This window comes from Cryptomeria japonica, chromosome 10 (genome assembly GCF_030272615.1).
Source record: "Cryptomeria japonica chromosome 10, Sugi_1.0, whole genome shotgun sequence".
Classification (NCBI taxonomy): domain Eukaryota; kingdom Viridiplantae; phylum Streptophyta; class Pinopsida; order Cupressales; family Cupressaceae; genus Cryptomeria; species Cryptomeria japonica.
In genome coordinates, this window is record NC_081414.1 from 607,886,516 (window position 1) to 607,900,935 (window position 14,420).

The 14,420-nt window shown below is 35.9% G+C and overlaps 2 protein-coding genes across 2 annotated transcripts; one reads left to right on the plus strand and one right to left on the minus strand.

Moving 5' to 3' along the window:
- Positions 1–1,826: 1,826 nt before the first annotated feature.
- Positions 1,827–4,452, minus strand: LOC131039302 (subtilisin-like protease SBT1.7). Its single transcript, XM_057972009.1, has one exon. It carries the CDS (start codon positions 4,292–4,294, stop codon positions 2,033–2,035), a length of 2,262 nt encoding a protein of 753 aa, XP_057827992.1. The 5' UTR covers positions 4,295–4,452; the 3' UTR covers positions 1,827–2,032.
- A 5,201-nt stretch (positions 4,453–9,653) lies between these two features.
- Positions 9,654–11,434, plus strand: LOC131039322 (UDP-glycosyltransferase 85A8). Its single transcript, XM_057972032.1, has 2 exons — positions 9,654–10,182; positions 10,269–11,434. Exons 1-2 carry the CDS (start codon positions 9,672–9,674, stop codon positions 11,222–11,224), a joined length of 1,467 nt encoding a protein of 488 aa, XP_057828015.1. The 5' UTR covers positions 9,654–9,671; the 3' UTR covers positions 11,225–11,434.
- Positions 11,435–14,420: the final 2,986 nt, after the last annotated feature.

Genomic DNA, 14,420 nt, shown 5'->3' on the forward strand with positions numbered 1-14,420 from the left:
GAAGATGATTAATAATTAATGATTAATGACTAAAATAATTAACAATACATACTAAACCTAAAATTTTTGCATAGAGTATCTTTTGTATCAAAAGTCTTCTAAAATTAACACAAATGGATTTTCCTTAGAGCTAACAAACATGTATACTTTAATGCTTCCACGCCATATTTTAAAGACACTTATTAAAATAGTATTTATTTATATTAATAAGGATATGAAAATATGACTAACAATTATATATATCATAAAAGAATAAAAAAATCGTGTAGCACATAAGGGGCTACATAGATCTTGTATAATATAACCTTGACTAACTTCAAACTATTTTTACTGAATAATTATAGTCTAGCACGTGTAGGGATAGATATAGATTATCAAATTTAATTGTCACATTATCCAAACACATATTCATTATTTACAATTATATCGTGATAGAAAAATCTAACAATCATGACTTTTTCCAATATACATATGTTCAATTGCATTATATAATTTATTGTTAACAAAAATCTTCATATATGTCATGAAGTGTTTATTTCCTCGAGATAAATAAATGTTGGAAGCACATGATTTTATCTACGTGAATATAATTAATGATTTAAAAAAAATATATCAAAAGATATTAAGCCTAAACATTTTTTATACAATGTAGAAAATGGAACGAGCAAGGGCGAGAGGTGGAATGGCTAGGGTTTCAAATGGAGGTGTTGCAAAGGCTTTAGAGGAGGGAGATGGAGGCTCAAATGAGGACGGCAATGATTTTTTTGCAATCTTTGGCCTCCGTACCTTGTGTTTGGTGGGTGTCTTGGCTTCTTGCTACTTGGGTTTGGAGTTTTATGCTCCACTATGGTTTACTACTTTCGATGTTGATGGGAATGCAACCCATGTTGGGTCCTTTGTTGCCGCCACAAATCTGGTCTCTCCCCCTTTGTTGGGTGCTTGGACATGCGTGGCTGCCGGTTACGTCCCTTTTGCTAAGGCAGGCTCTCCGGCGTTGTTGTGGGATCTTGTTGTTTCGTGGGTTCCTGATTTTTACCAGTTACTTGCCCTATATTCCACACAATCTCCATAATACCACACAATTTGCGGCAAGGACAATAATTTGAAAGGCAAAATAGAGGGCGATGTGAAGACCGATATGCATCATAATATTTCAAGTTGATGAACAGACAAGTCACATGCAAGAAGAAGATTGAAATTGCATTCGGATGCACACAAACGAGATAAGGGTTTTGTGGTTAAGAAGAAGATTGAAATTGGATTAAGATGCACACAAACGAGATAAGGGTTTTGTGGTTAAGAAGAAGATTGAAATTGTATTCAGATGCACACAAACGAGATAAGGGTTTTGTGGTTAAGGTACACGCCCATTGAGATTTTTGTAATTATATTTTTAAAAGATGCATACTGTGAAAAAAATTATGAAGGTTAGATGGATTTGACAACAGCCTGTCGAATAGACAGATGGAAGACTTTCTGATATGTCCAAATTTGAATTCATTGGAGTTGCATTGAAATCCACACTGCAAAGAAAAGTGAGGATAAGATTTATGTGATCACCTTTCCAAACCCAATTTTGTAGCTGTAGTCAAATTTATCAGCTACTTAAGTATTTGTATTCATTTATCATCATAAAAGAAAACTGATGGAGATTCAGTTTTGTCTCCGTCGTGCAGAAGAGGATTAATTTTTGTGGAAGATGTATTATGCATGGAGGGCAGAGACAGCCAAGGGAAGCGTGTTTTACATATATAGAAGCAGAGTGAAAGAGGCGAGGAAAGAGTGAATAAGAATATATTCGTCATTTACAACTAAAAAAAGAAAGAGAAGACCAAAAAACACATAACTATTCATTATTGAACTAGTAAAATATAACAATAATTATATGAAATGGTTGTGAAAAACCTTACTTATAACAATGAGAAACTACGTGACATTTTTTAAACTGAACTCCAAATTGCTACAATCTGCATGCTCCTATGAGAATTAAAATTTGACTTTGTGCATGCAAGAAGAAGTGCACAGGTTTTTCTTACTCAAAAACTGCTACGACAGGGCTCTTCACCACATGACCCATGTTATCGATCCAACTTAGAAACCCATACACCATATCCATACTTGTCTCTGCCTCCATAGTAAGAGTAAAATTTTGCTTCTGAAATTTCTCAGTAAATTGAAGGCTGGAGGGATTTACCTCTACCTTGAGTCCTTTCGGTACCTCAACGACTGCTTTATAATATGATGTACCATCTACCACATTCGTCAATGTTCTTTTGAATGTTGAAGAGAAAGGTGAAGTGGCATTCTTGTTGAATACTGCAGTGAAGGAAGGATAGTTTAGGCTATCAGAACCGAAGTTGAGGCCACTTGAACAGGAAACAGACATCCCCGTGATTAATTGAATTTGCTTGCTGGTGTAATTCAAAATACACAAATAATTGATGTAGTCCTCTACATTGATGTCGTAGACGAGACCAGGGTCCATAGCTTTATTAGGATCTATGTGGCCTGCACCAAACTCCAAGGGAGTGGTCATTTTCCCATCATAACCATCAGTAATTGTGTTGTTGGCATTGTCTAGTATATAAGAAGTGGTCATCAGCGCAGACCTGATTGCCGCAGGACTCCACTCATTATGAACAGCTTTCAACAAAGCGCTTACCCCAGCTACATGTGGGCATGACATGGATGTCCCAGAAATTATACGATAATTTACTCCTGGCAAGTTTGGAGTCCAGGCTGCTAGGACACTTACCCCAGGTGCTATAACATCAGGCTTGAGGATGTTGGGGCTATGAATACTCGGGCCTCTAGATGAAAATTCAGCCATTACAGGTGCAGGATTAATGCCCAAGACTGTCATGCCAAAATCTACCTCCACCATAGGATCTGCCACTGAAGAAGAATATTTGCCAAGGGCTGCTCCATCATGAGCATTCAAATATACAACAGGGAAATCCCTATATGGATAAGAGCCAAAATAATATGGCCAGTTTGTTACCATAAGAACAGCGATAGCTCCGGCATCTTCTGCAGCTTCAATTATATCAGAGCTGGCGTTCATGCATAAAACCACCGTTCCATTCACTTTCTCAGGGACTAGTTTTTTATTGCATGCACTATCTTGGATGTCGTAAGAGAGCAAAGTATTTGATATCTTCAACTTGTCATTTATCATATTGGAGTAGTAAAAGGAGGAGCCACTCACAATGGATCCGTCACCGAACTTCAACGTAGCTTCATATGCTCGATCGAGTGTGCTTGCTCCCACTGTCAATATCCAAGGTGCACCATTATATATACTTTGGCGTGATGGCCCAGCATTTCCTGCGGAGCAAACAACAAGAACTCCTTTCTTGATGGCTGCAAAAGCTCCTAGTGCCATAAAATCTTTGAAATAAGCTGTGGTGGTGTCGAATCCAAGAGAAAGAGAGAGAACATCAGCTCCATCCGTAATGGCGCTCTCCATGCCGGCAAGCACATCAGAGCTTGCAACCCCAATTGTCCAACCAACTTTGTACATTGCAACTCGAGCAGCCGGAGCCACACCTCGAGCGGTACCAGGAGCGTAACCAAAGAAGCTCACATTACCCACGTAGTTGCCTCCCGCGATTGACGACGTATGGCTTCCATGACCCAAAAAGTCCCTTGGAGAGTCATAGTCATCAGTCGAATTAATTGGCCCATACAATGCTACTGCCCCTTTCTTAAAAGAGCGTGCACCGATGAGCTTTCTGTTACAGAGTGAGGGATGAAAAGCCGTGCCATTCTCGCATGTTCCCTTCCACTTGGCTGGCACAGGTTCCATTCCATGGTCTTTGAAACTCTCGCTCTCAGGCCAGATTCCGGAATCCATCAATGCCACAATAACATCTTGTCCAAATCGGGAAGCCGGCAACAAACCAGCACTAGGAGTGAGACCAAGAAATTCACTTGAATGAGTGGTATGGAGGTGTCCCACTACATCGGGTAACGATGCTAAATGCCCCGGCATCTCTTCCAGCATGTCTAACTCCGACTGGGACAGCGTGGCGCTGAAGCCATTAATGACTGTATTATAAGTATAATGATAGAAATCATCTATGTGGGAGCTGGGGTTAGTGGTAAAAGCTTTGACAGAAGATACCATAGATTTATACCATTGCTGGTGGGTGGAGAATTCACTGGGGATGGCAGATTTGTCCATAAAAATAACGTAATTTGAGGCATAGTCTACAGAAGAGGCGTATTGACAAAAGAAACTGAAAGTCAAGCAAACTAATAGCGGATGAACCAGACTCCAGCTTACATCCATCTTGATGCCTATACCTATAATCCCTATATGCTCATAAATGTCTATCTCTCAAGCTCTATTTTGGTGCATAAAAGCAGTGTCAAGTTTACTGCAAGCTGCTCTCATTTATTCGAACCCGTATCGGCCTTACAGAGCTTCGTTCTCTTGTTTTCTCCGCTTAATTTTGTTTGGAAGCAAATGTACTCGCCGGCACCTTTTGTTTTAATGTCGACTGACAAGTGCTAAGATACTCTCCAGTAGTTTAACGTTTTCGTAATTGGTATGTCGTCTACCAACAAACGCTAACATCGAATTTTTTATAAGGAAATATTATTTGTATTTCAAAACTCATACACCTCTAATTAGAATCGTGAGTGGGAATAAAATATTTACACACCTATCCTTATCGATTGGACCAGTCAACATTTAAATAGATTGAGATACAAATCTTATTATGATAAAGTATTTCAAGTTGTTGATATTTTAATTGTTTTATATAGAGATTAAATTACTTTTTATTTCTATTTGTATAGAAAAAAATATATTTTATAATTTAATTTTCTCTCTTTTGGTTTTAATGTTGAATATATATTTTTTAATTAATTAGAGTTTGTTGGCACTTTAATTGATATAAATTTGAAATATTTTTAGATGCTTATCTTAGTTTCTAATGGTCTATATCTAATTACATTGTATGGATTCTTGTATTTTAGACTAATTGTAGGTGTGATGTTGTTGCATGAGATGACTCATACTTATCATGTTATTTTTTCAATTTAAATGAACATGTCCCACCATTCTAAGGTCACCCTTACAAAAGAGTTACTATTAAACATTATGTGGCATGCCTAATAGTTTGAATTGATGATCAATGATTGCACTTTTAAGGACAATCTCTAGTACGAAAATGAAAAATAAAATCATCTAAAAAATATCATCTACTAGAGGTGAAGTAGGAGGTCATGAGGTTGAGTCTACTCCGAATCCGGAGAACATGTCGTGCCAACATCCCCAAACACATTAAAAGGTTTTCCCAATTTCTATAGTCTTAAAAGACTCTTGAATTAAGATCTTTATAACCACGTGCAAGGATCATTTATTAAATGCCTTTTTTTCTCTAGTTGACCAAACACTCTATTTGAAACACTAATCCCAATTTCAATTGAAAACATTAATTTTATTCAATTTAAAATAATTAAAACTTATATCGATTAAAGTTGGGATGTCACAGGATTGAACTCTAATTTTGAAATTTGGTCATTGGTGAGGCTGCTAGAGTTAATGGTGCGGAAGAAACATGGGTACATGGTGACTAGGCTCAACATGAAATTCATGTCTCATTTAAATATATGATGACTAGGTGTCAATAGAGAACACACCATATAGTCAGCTTGTAGAATGGAAAAAAAATTGGACATGGGAAGCATTACAAGCCAACGAAAACTAAGACAATTTTTTTTTTAAATTCCAATTAAAGGGAACAAAATTGGAAGGTATGGAGGATGACGATAAAAAAAAGTTTGAGGTCAATTATATGATTTATTAGATTGATTATTACTGATAGATGAATAATAGGGATAAGGTGAACAACATTATGGAGCAGAAAATAAAGAAGACCACTACACAAAATTTGAGATGCCAACACATCACTTAACATAATTGTATGTATACAATTAGGAAAATGGTTCACTACCATATTAAAATTATACGTCATCATCCAAAAATATAATAATATTCATACAATTTATAATAATGAGCAATAAAATATCTATCATCAAGTGTTAGATTATAAATTATGCCAAGATTGAAATTAATTAACAACATGAAGGTCACATGTGAAAAAAATGAGACCAAGGCTAAAATATGATTAGGCATATAGTAAGTGATATGATGAAATACTTTGGTTTACTACATGTTCTTTCTCTACAATAAATTCATATTCACTTCCATACTCAAGGATGAAATTTGACACAATATGTATTGCCTTCACTAAATGGATTTGTAAAGAATGATTGTTTTACATACATTGTGCGATCATTAAAGTTATATATGTGATCATTACACTATCACATCCTCTTCAATATAAGAAACATTCTTATTATGCTTCTAAATCAAGGAGGCTTTCATGCCATGCATATAGGTTAGTTAAAGTGACGCCTTTGTAGGAACCTATATAATAATTGGTTAAAATTTGTCAATTTCATAATTCCTACACCATACATAAATTATTAATGATTCTTTCATAAATCTTATGCTACCATTAGATAAAATGACTCATTTAAGGTTCCTCCATTAACATTTTCTAAACCCAATCTAGCACCTCTTAGTTTTTAAGACTAGATAGATGACTCAATTGCATACATAAAATGCTTATAATTTTATTATTATTGATATTGATAGCATGTCCTTATCACATCTTGTGTGTGATGAAAAAATGTATACTAAAACATAAAAAAATTAGGAGGCTTTACATACATCAAACTTAGGTTTTAATTATATTATCTAACTATATCTCCAAAATAAATAATTATATTTCAACAAAATAAGTTAGACAATCATAACTTTTTCCAACTAATATTTATTTAATTATATTATATATAATTTGTTACTCATTAAAATTATAATATATGTCACAAAGTTTTAATTTCATCTACGTAGAGAAAACATTGAGAAAAAATAATTTTATTTGTGTGAAGATGATTAATAATTAATGATTAATGACTAAAATAATTAACAATACATACTAAACCTAAAATTTTTGCATAGAGTATCTTTTGTATCAAAAGTCTTCTAAAATTAACACAAATGGATTTTCCTTAGAGCTAACAAACATGTATACTTTAATGCTTCAACGCCATATTTTAAAGACACTTATTAAAATAGTATTTATTTATATTAATAAGGATATGAAAATATGACTAACAATTGTATATATTATAAAAGAATAAAAAAATCGTGTAGCACATAAGGGGCTACATAGATCTTGTATAATATAACCTTGACTAACTTCAAACTATTTTTACTGAATAATTATAGTCTAGCACGTGTAGGTATAGATATAGATTATCAAATTTAATTGTCACATTATCCAAACACATATTCATTATTTACAATTATATCGTGATAGAAAAATCTAACAATCATGACTTTTTCCAATATACATATGTTCAATTGCATTATATAATTTATTGTTAACAAAAATCTTCATATATGTCATGAAGTGTTTATTTCCTCGAGATAAATAAATGTTCGAAGCACATGATTTTATCTACGTGAATATAATTAATGATTTAAAAAAAATATATCGAAAGATATTAAGCCTAAACATTTTTTATACAATGTAGAAAATGGAACGAGCAAGGGCGAGAGGTGGAACGGCTAGGGTTTCAAATGGAGGTGTTGCAAAGGCTTTAGTGGAGGGAGATGGAGGCTCAAATGAGGACGGCAATGATTTTTTTGCAATCTTTGGCCTCCGTACCTTGTGTTTGGTGGGTGTCTTGGCTTCTTGCTACTTGGGTTTGGAGTTTTATGCTCCACTATGGTTTACTACTTTCGATGTTGATGGGAATGCAACCCATGTTGGGTCCTTTGTTGCCACCACAAATCTGGTCTCTCCCCCTTTGTTGGGTGCTTGGACATGCGTGGCTGCCGGTTACGTCCCTTTTGCTAAGGCAGGCTCTCCGGCGTTGTTGTGGGATCTTGTTGTTTCGTGGGTTCCTGATTTTTACCAGTTACTTGCCCTATATTCCACACAATCTCCATAATACCACACAATTTGCGGCAAGGACAATAATTTGAAAGGCAAAATAGAGTGCGATGTGAAGACTGATATGCATCATAATATTTCAAGTTGATGAACAGAAAAGTCACATGCAAGAAGAAGATTGAAATTGCATTCGGATGCACACAAACGAGATAAGGGTTTTGTGGTTAAGAAGAAGATTGAAATTGCATTAAGATGCACACAAACGAGATAAGGGTTTTGTGGTTAAGAAGAAGATTGAAATTGCATTCAGATGCACACAAACGAGATAAGGGTTTTGTGGTTAAGGTACACGCCCATTGAGATTTTTGTAATTATATTTTTAAAAGATGCATACTGTGAAAAAAATTATGAAGGTTAGATGGATTTGACAACAGCCTGTCGAATAGACAGATGGAAGACTTTCTGATATGTCCAAATTTGAATTCATTGGAGTTGCATTGAAATCCACACTGCAAAGAAAAGTGAGGATAAGATTTATGTGATCACCTTTCCAAACCCAATTTTGTAGCTGTAGTCAAATTTATCAGCTACTTAAGTATTTGTATTCATTTATCATCATAAAAGAAAACTGATGGAGATTCAGTTTTGTCTCCGTCGTGCAGAAGAGGATTAATTTTTGTGGAAGATGTATTATGCATGGAGGGCAGAGACAGCCAAGGGAAGCGTGTTTTACATATATAGAAGCAGAGTGAAAGAGGCGAGGAAAGAGTGAATAAGAATATATTCGTCATTTACAACTCTATTTCAACTGAAAAATTTAAGAATCATAACATTTCCCAATATACATATATTTAATTAAATTATATAATTTATTATTAATTAGACTCTTCATATATGTCATTAGGTGTTTAGTTTTTTTATACAGTAAAAGTTGGGAGTACATGGCAGAATTTGAAAAAAAATATTAATAGAAATTAAACTTAAACATTTTTTTGTTTAATATTATTTATATCATCAATCTTAAAAAATTGACACAAAATCTTTTACTCAAAATTAACAAATTTTCACACTTTGATATCACACCATACACTCATTAGAAATTAGAACCATATTTATTAAAAAAATAAATAAATAAAACTAACAAACAATTATGTGACATGCAAATGACCATAGACTCCTCTTAAATAATTTTAAACTATATAACTGAATAAATAAAGTCTAACACGTGCAAATACGATTCTAAATCATCAAATTTAATAGTGAATATCTTACCATATCTTGAACAATCATAACTTGAGAGTTCATGATTTTATTGGTTTGGAGATCATGAATGGCTGAAGGAAGGTTATCTTTATAATTCTCCTGTTTTATTCATTCGTCGGCATCCAAGCGATATTCTTTAAAGTCTCATTCGTTAACCAGGCCTGTAAACTCAAGTAGTTCAAGTAGTTGTTGACTTTCTAGCCACGCATGTTATCCCTCCGACAATCTTAATTATAGAAAAAGTATTGTATTTAGAACCGGCGGACAAGAAAGTACCGTGATGAACACAAATTCGAAAACTTTCCACAGGAGATAATGACCTGAGTAATCATGAATCTTGACCGTAGAAATTTTGTTCCTTTGTATAGCCTACTAAAAGCTAAGAGTTGTTGGAGCTCAGATACCCCACGGCAAGGGAATCCCAAAGACATGGCTTCGTCTCTCCCACGTCTGCACGCAGTAATGGTGCCACTTCCTGCTCAAGGCCATATCAACCCTTTCTTTCACTTGGCAAAACTTTTAGCTGCCCGGGGATTTTTCGTCACTTTCATCAATACAAAGTGGACAGAGGAAAGAATTTTTCGACCTCCTAACGATGCCACTGCGATCTCTCGTCGGTTGCAGCAGCAAGGAATGCACTTTCGCTTTCTCTCTCTTCCTGACGGCCTCCCTCCTCACCATCCTCGCCTTCTTATAATCCATGAGTTTTTCCAAGCGATACACAAACTAAGCCCCGCCATGGTTCGACTCCTACAAAGTACGGCCGATGAGGCTCCACCAATAACATGCATAATAGCGGATTCTCTCTTCGCCTGTTCTGAAGAGGTGGCCACAGTGCTTGGTGTTCCCCGCGCCATATTCTGGACATTCTCTTGCTCTGCGTCCATTGCGTTAACTAATTCCCGGTTTCTCTTCGACAAGGGACTCATTCCAGTCAATGGTATGATTTAACGTCAATTTGCATAGTTATTTGCGTATCTGAAAATGTTTCAAAATATTTATTGCTATTTACGGTGTTGTGTACAGTGAAGGAGGCACAGCGCCCAGAAAACCTTATCACTTGTCTGCCCGGAAACATTCCACCAGTCAAACCAACGGATTTGATAATATTCTTCCGAAGCAAGTCCGATCCTATGTTCGATATATTTCTTTACGTATCAGACAAACAGAAGAAGGCTGATTACATGCTTGTCAATACGTTCGATGAGCTTGAAGGTCCGGGAGCCGTAACGGGACTCTCCAATGGGTGTCCCGTTCTCACCGTCTGCCCTGTCTTCTTCCCGGAGTTTCTCCAAGCCAGTGACTCTTCTGTGAACATTTCAACAAGCCTTTGGGAGGATGATCTTGACTGCCTTAAGTGGCTTGACACGCAAGAACCCTCATCTGTTCTGTACGTCTCTTTTGGGAGTATCGCAGTTATGTCGATTGAGCAGTTGCAAGAACTGGCTCTAGGGCTGGAGGCCAGCCAGCAGCCGTTTCTGTGGGTAGTGAGGATTGACATAGCCGGTGGACACGCCGCAGTTTTGCCTGAAGGATTTAGCGAACGAGTTAATGGCCGTGGAATGCTTGTGGATTGGTCTCCTCAGTTAAAAGTTTTGGCTCATCCATCTGTTGGAGGATTCTTGACGCACAACGGCTGGAACTCTACTCTGGAAAGCATAAGCATGGCAGTGCCTATGATCGGATGGCCGCTGTGGGCTGAACAGTATCACAACGCCAGACTTTGCAAAGAGATATGGAAGATAGGCATGGATATTGAGTCTCGGCTAGAAGATGACACAGTGTTGGTAACAAGAGAGGAGGTGGAGAAGGTTGTTCGAATGATGATGATGACTGGGGATGAAGGGAGTGATTTGAGAAAGAGGGCGCTAAAGCTGAAGGAAGCTGCCCTCAGAGCAGTAATAGCGGGAGGTTCGTCGCATGGAAATTTGGATAAGTTTACACAAGACATGATCGGAAGAGCCAACTCTCTATCCATATAAAAATAAATTTCCTTCCTCTTATGGTTTGTTCTTGAAAGATATGAACAAAAAGCTGGTTGAACATTTTTCATATGCTTTCTTTCCAAATATGATGTACTGTTTTCAATGTTTAAGAATCGGATTGCATGCCTGGAGAAAGTAACTCGCAAATGTCCTAAGAACGAATTACTATCAGCAGCAAGGGAATATTGATTTTCGTATTACCTTGACGTGTCTCTTATAATGATCTAGATAAAATTAAGAAGTCGTTATATGCTTACCCTCTCTATTTTCTTTGGACGTTTCCCTTTAATCTCACACTGTGATTTTAAATGTTCTTTTTTTCATTCTTTTTCATTTTGTGATTTTGTTTTCTTCTCACAATTCATATTAGTGATGTGGATTCATAGAAGAGGAATATTAGAACAATTTATCATTTATTTCTTATTGTAAAGGTGGTCTTTTTATGAGATGAATTGAGTTGACTTCATGCATTTTAAGATATGCAAGATGATAGAATTAACAATTATATCTTATCATGCAATATCTAGTTAGTTTGAAAGTCATAATGTTGACAAGGTCATAACATTGTTGTGGTGGTCATCAAGGTTCAAACTTACATTGGGTCCTTGAAATCATAACCATATGCCTATGTTGAGCTAACATGCTTGTAGGATATGTGCCTTCATTGGGTTGTTGAGCTTGCAAGTTGTGGGTTTTCACTAGGTTGTTGGGCTTGCAAGTTTGGATATTATGATAATTCCTTGGAGACAGAGATCCCTAGTAGCAATCAAGATGATAAAACCATTGCATAGTAAGTTGTCACTCTAGACTCAAACCAAGCTAAAAACTTGGGTAACCCACATCAAAAATATGTTTTTGGTAAAGACAATAGTGTAGCAATCAAGTCATAACATTGTCATGGCATCCACCAAGGTTCAAACCCCCTCGAAGTCTTTTAGCTTGTAGACCATGTGGATCTATCACACTAATATGCTTGGAAGATGTGTGCCTTTGTTGGGCTATTGTGCACACAAGATATGGGTATTTATTGGATTGTTATGATCATGAGTTTAAATATGGTGATAATGTCTTGGAGACCAAGGCTTCCCAATATTAGCCTTGGCAAGAAGAGACCTCATGTTAGTGGTCTCAATAAACTCAAACCACATTAAAAATATGAGTAACCCACATTAAATAAATATTGAAGTTCTTTACATTTCTTGAATGTAACTTTATTTTTTAATATAGTAACAAGATGGTTGCACTTTTAGTTTTGTTTTTATTTTATTTTACAAAAAAATTTGTAACATATAAATTACACTTTTATAATATTTAGCAACATAATCATTTACATTTATTAGTATATGATAATATCAATTAGATTAATCAACTAAATATTTCAAAATAAATTCTAAAGTGGTGAATTAAAAGATAAGTATGTTTCTATGGATTTATTTTAATAGAGATTTCATATAAAACAATAAAGCATAGCTTAGAAAAGAATTTTTTGGTATAGTTAAATTTTTAATATAAATGTCATATAAGATAGCAACAATAATAATATATAATTAAACAAATATTGCTAAGCTACAACAAATAGTAGATATAAACCCTAGTGGCTATGGTTACGAGTTTGGCTATGAATGGCAGAAGATTTTACAGAGATAGAAAAACAGGGGAGGAAGACGTGGAGAATTTTTTTGATAAAGATAATGAGCATTTAAGAGTTAATAAAATGGTGGATGGTGGCTACAACAAAAAGGACCTAATGGCTCCCTAGGCAGATATGGCCAAATTCATTATGAGGTAAATTACGCTTGATGGCAAATATGCTAGTATCTTTTCTTATCATTTTACCATCTTAAATCACTTTAGGCATGGCAAAGTTATTTCAATTCCATTCTATCTGGTTTCTTCTTTAGAGAATAGTATAGAAAAACATGTTGAGAATCCAAATAATCTGGTCCTCCATGAAGGGCTTATTGTGCTCATTATGGAGTACACCAAAGCCCATGAAGTTGTGCCCTCTCTCTCTGAGAAAGGTCAAATCCCTAATACTGATGTTCAAGATGTCTCTGATACCGATATGGAGATGAAGGATAGTGGGAGAGCCAAACATCTTGTTGACCCTAATTACAAGTTGGTTGAAGAGGGTGAGATGTTGGTCACTCCTGGAACCCATAGCAGCAAGAACCCCCCCAAATGGGCTGCAAGTAAATATAAATCAATGAGCAAGATGGTTTCTCAAACTGAGCCTTATTCCAAAAAAAAAGAAGTTGGTTGCTAAAGACTATGGTCCCAAGACCTTGGACTAGGAAATCAAATTGGAAATTCCTCTTCATGTCTTGAAGGAGAAGCAGGGGACTCTACCTAAAGATGTTGATAGTGGCTTACAAAAGGAAAGTGTTCTGATGAATCTGGTGATGGAAGTGACTAGAAGCTAGGAGAACCATTGGAAGTGGGTGGGGAAGGAGATTGATACCCTAAAAGAGGGGATTGATATCTTCATTGATTCGCCTGAGCCTAACAAAATGGAGAAGCTTATGATCATGACCCAAAAGCTTTCCCATGATGTGGAGGTTATGAAATGTAATCATGAGCAAAGAATTGAGAAGGTTGAGCAGTCTATGGAGGAGATCAAGAATAACCTTAAGAATCTGGTAGACATAAGCGAGGCCATGAGAAATAGTATGGAGGAGCTGGAAAAGATCAATGCCATGGTGGTAGAGTACATATCCAATCTTATTGACAGTGATTATCCTGGTGATAGTAACAGAAATAAAGAACTGGGTTGTTAAGAATCTGTTGTGGGTGGTAATAAAACAATGGGCCCTAGTTCCAGGACCAAAAGCAGGAGCAACAATAAGGGTACCTCCAGGTTCATTATGGAGGACTTGGAGGAAATCAACAAGGTTACCATCCAGAAGAACAAGGAGCTGGTGCACTCCTTGAGTGTTTGTCTGTACTTTGTTTTGTTGTCTGTTGTTTCTTTTTGCTTTTGAGCTCAGTCTAGGGTGTTCCCCTGTTTTGCTGTTGGTTTTTGTTTGGTTGGCTGATGATGATTTTCTGTAAAACTCTTGGTTTCGGGTCCATGTAAAACCTGTTTATTTTTATCAAAAATAAATAGTACATATAAAATCAGTGGTATAGTATATTTTATAATCTTATAGTACATTAATATAAATATGTAAATACAAGAGCAAGCATATTATAA

Coding starts and splice junctions, on each gene's coding strand:
- LOC131039322 (XM_057972032.1), top strand. CDS start 9,672: ATGGCTTCGTCTCTCCCACGTCTGCACGCAGTAATGGTGCCACTTCCT. Junction 10,183..10,268: donor GGGACTCATTCCAGTCAATG/GTATGATTTAAC, acceptor TGTTGTGTACAG/TGAAGGAGGCACAGCGCCCA.
- LOC131039302 (XM_057972009.1), bottom strand. CDS start 4,294: ATGGATGTAAGCTGGAGTCTGGTTCATCCGCTATTAGTTTGCTTGACT.